This window comes from Rutidosis leptorrhynchoides, chromosome 4 (genome assembly GCF_046630445.1).
Source record: "Rutidosis leptorrhynchoides isolate AG116_Rl617_1_P2 chromosome 4, CSIRO_AGI_Rlap_v1, whole genome shotgun sequence".
NCBI classification, from domain to species: Eukaryota; Viridiplantae; Streptophyta; class Magnoliopsida; order Asterales; family Asteraceae; genus Rutidosis; species Rutidosis leptorrhynchoides.
Window position 1 is genome coordinate 375,018,149 of NC_092336.1, and position 4,184 is coordinate 375,022,332.

The following is a 4,184-nucleotide window of genomic DNA, read 5'->3' on the forward strand; positions in this document are numbered from 1 at the left end:
AAGTGTCGGAAAGGTAAAGGTAAATCGGTAGTTGGTTAGGTTGTTCGGTTTTACTCGTGTTCATTAGGTGTTGTTTTCTTTTGGTAGCTTCGTGTTGGGTTGTAATGATGGCAGAGTGTGTGTGTGTGTGTGTGTGTGTGTTTATGTTGTGGGTTTGTCTTTGAGACCCATTTTGATCAAGGCTCGGGTTTATTTAGCATGTTCTCAATGTTTAGTGTTAGGTCCGATCACTGCTTCCGAGCCTTGTGGTATTTTTGCTCCAATTGTATCTTTGTTTGTCTTTTTCATCTTTTGATGAAAAGACTTTGTTTTAATATTATCGTTATTTTAGCCAAAAATAAAATAAAAAAGTAACCGCTGTTTACAATTCATTAAAGTGTGTTAACGACAACCTTAGAGTAAGCGCTGTTGTTAACAAAATCCTAATAAAATTATAAAATTTTATTTTATAATTTATTTTAAAGGGTAAACATAGCCCTTGGAAGGAGTTTTTTTATCACCAGTATCTTTTTACTTTTCTAACGGTCACATGTAGTCCATGTCAGCACTCAACCCTCAACACGTTCGTAAATGGTTTTGCGGTTCGACCGAGCACGCCAGCAAAATGAAAAACCGGCACGCGTTACTAGCATGATGGGTGTGTTAGTCCGGCACATCACCCTGAGCAAGCTGGTTACAAATGGTCTTAGATAAAACTTCTAAATCGTTTGACATGTTTCCTATATAGATTCTTGTTTTCTTGACAAATTATCAGTTACTCAATAAACACCATCAGATTTCACCCGCTCGCACGTAAATATATTTTTTGTTTTTTTGAAGAATGTGAATTTGCATTACATAGCATAGATACATATTTTGTCCTGTTTTCAAGTATTACAGCCCTAATTTCTTAGAGTATATAAAAACCTCATGGCGGTATTCAAAACAAATTTACCAGAATCAGAATCATCATACAACCCTAGGAGAATCAGGTACGATACTTACAACACTCTCACCCAGCATTATCATTGTCAATAGAACAAATTCAAGCAGGTAATTGTAGCCTTGCATTGTTCTTCCAGCTGTTTTCATTAAAAAACAATTGAAATAAATGGTCAAGCATGATCATTACCAGCAATAGTCAACGGTCACCAAAAAAACGTGTTCAACAATCTGCAACTAGAGGTGGCACATCCAACAACATATTTACTTGACATTGGGTCAACATGGGATGTATTACACCTCGAACGGGTCAAGTGGGTCATATTTGTTAATTTTAAAAACAATGGGAAGAGTCAAACGGGTCGAGCGGGTCAACTGGCATCAGAAATTGTTACTCCGTATTTGATAGATCCAACCTCACCTTACTCTAGAATTCGAACTGTTTTTTCTAAGTTTTATTTGATAACGAACACATTATTATGTTGTAAAAGTTGCTGTCTGTTTGCAGGTCAACCCATCAACCCTCCTGCCTGGCCCGTTTAGACCCCTGTTTTTTAGGTGGCTGAACTGACCCACCCATTTTTCCTCCTCTGGTAGGAACGTGTGAATGCACGAAGTTTGTGACATGCAGATCAAGAGTTTCTAATAAAGAAACATGCAGCATTTACCTTTCAAAGTAGTAATAGAAGAAATCAGCATACAACAACGTCTGGACTAGCCCGGCTATCCAAGCTGCACCACCAGAAAAAGTATTAATTGAGCGCTTAAGGCTCGTGAGATCAATATAAATATAATCAGTACCCTGTTTTAGTGTTTTACATGAAAGCATATACATTAACACATATGCTTTTGTGCAACTTTAATGAGAAAGAGAGACATACTGATCCAGTGAACATAATGTGGTTCAGTGAAGTAACGGTAGATCCAATTAAAGATGTACAAAGCCCGGTATGCTCTGCAGGAGACCAAAATTTAGACTATATTTAACATCAAAATGTAATTTAATTTCACTTAGTAGAAAGTATAGTCAAACACGTGAGTGGAAAAAAATACGAGTATTGCAGATGCGTATTACCCAAGAAGAAAAACATATTGACCAGTCAAGTTATCAATGTTTCTTGTTCTTTGCAGCAACACCAGCTGAGGAAGTATAGCCACAGCTTCCAGATATAAAGAGAACGTCCACATAACCTGCAACATATATATTTTGAAAATAAAAGTATAAAGCACAACCCAAATTGACATATTCTTATGTATATAGACTAAAATTACCACCTCTAACATTGTTGATATGATTTATTTTTGTGTCAGAACTTAAGCTAGGTGGAGTGGTGGACACAATATGAACTTGACTGAAATATTTATATCTGAAAAGCAAGATGTGTATACCTCTTTGAAAGTTAACTTCTCGTTAATAAGTAAGGCCAACAGCAGACAAGGCAGTATGAGGAAATAATGGCGAAAGGTGTCTTGATCTTTGTCGTAGGATCTACGAACAACCCTGTGGTGCCTTATGTACCATACGATAGAGAATGAACTTCCTAAGAAAATTAACTTCATGACAGTATTGTATACTGAGATAAAATCAGTAAATATATCCAAGTAACGAGTAGCAAAGACCAGTGCATAGAGCTCTTGAGTTTTCAGTGATACACCTGGCATGTAAATCAAATAAGAGATCAAAAAGTTGGATTAACTTATGGTCTCTACAACGTAAACAGTGAACTATTCAACTTGCAAGTTTAGTTACGAAAATGATGGACAACTTACAACAAGGCTAAATTGGAAGGTTTTTCAAGTTCATGGTAACCAGGAGGGTGATTATTTTTACTCAAATGTAAGTGGCCTAACCGAGTTATCACGTGGCCGCCCCAAAATCAGCTTCTAGTGAGGTTTGAACCTGAGACATCTTGTGAGACTATAGGACGCCAACCACTAAGCCATCTTGTGATGTTTTACAACAAGGTTGTATCATATATTTATATCACTTGATCCAAAAACTAAGCTAATATAATGGAGTTCTTTATTAGATCATATCATTCAAAACAACTTGCAGTGAGAGAAAGTCTTGTTACAACATATATCGTAACAAATGCGAGAAAGGCTTAATTACTTGATTATAATCTAAAGCAGTCAAATTTTAATTCAAAGAAGTTCAATTAGGTATTTAAAGTCATTAGCATATGTTTTATGCCTGTATTTGCAAAGGAAAAATCAAGTAATTAAGCCTCGAGCAAACAACAAAACACCCTCTGCCAGATATAAACAATCAACATTTCACGCGAATTAGAAACCAAAACGAACCGTTCAAACGCCATAACGACAACTGCATCAAACACTAAATAATGCAATCCATATAGTCTCTAAATTGAGCTACAAGTACATTTCATAAAAAAACTAAAACATTCTGCTTCCTTTTAGGTCATTTAACACAATACATTTCTATCGTCTTATGGCGCATTCATAAACATATAATTTACTTACAATGAGTGCATAACAGTAATTGAAATAGCATAAAATCAAAACCCTAAAATAACAAATATAATTACTAATTAGTAAAGTAAATGATAATATTACCAGCGCATGATTTGATGGTGTGAATCTTGAGAAGTAACACAAGAACACTGGCTAAATGTGTCATATCACCTGCTAATCTGAATATATTCATTTTTTTGTACGTATTATGAATTAGGGATAAAATTGAAATGATGAAATAGTTTTTAACAGATCTGCTTTAGAAACACAATTTCAAACAGATCTCTTCGATTATGTAGCAGTTGTGGAGATTAAGAAGAAATGAGAAAAAACGGGTCGGGTTTTTTATTTGGGTTGGTTGCGGAACTGTGAAGAAACAAAATGAGAAGTCGTGTATTTTGGATGGAGGTAGTGTCTGGGAATGGTAAACAAGTTAGTAGTGACGTTTACTTGATTTTTGGTAAGTTTTTTTATTAAAATGATATTACAATTATGTTCTCACAGAATGATTTTTAATAAAATTTCAAATTAACAGTCCCTAACCACGCTTACGGACCGGTGCGTGTAATTTGATGCGTGATGCGTGTTCACTGAGCACTAACGCAAGGTAAGCAATGGTAACACATTACGTACTAACCAACCAGCAACACGCATGGTACGTTTTGTTCGTTTATTAAGACGTTCAATTCAGCTTTAAAATTCACACGCACCAAAACCTGGAAACATGCGTGAATAGGTGATTTCTTGAATTCGTTAAATCTATCCAATTTTAAATTAAACATGAATCT

The 4,184-nt window shown here is 35.3% G+C and overlaps 1 protein-coding gene across 1 annotated transcript; it reads right to left on the reverse strand.

Moving 5' to 3' along the window:
- Positions 1–776: 776 nt before the first annotated feature.
- Positions 777–3,786, reverse strand: LOC139843922 (ER lumen protein-retaining receptor). The gene is made up of 6 exons (XM_071834105.1): positions 3,499–3,786; positions 2,311–2,576; positions 1,997–2,112; positions 1,803–1,876; positions 1,590–1,653; positions 777–1,061 (listed from the first exon to the last, which is right to left on the reverse strand). The coding sequence occupies exons 1-6, from the start codon at positions 3,587–3,589 to the stop codon at positions 1,025–1,027; spliced, it is 648 nt and encodes a 215-aa protein (XP_071690206.1). The 5' UTR covers positions 3,590–3,786; the 3' UTR covers positions 777–1,024.
- Positions 3,787–4,184: the final 398 nt, after the last annotated feature.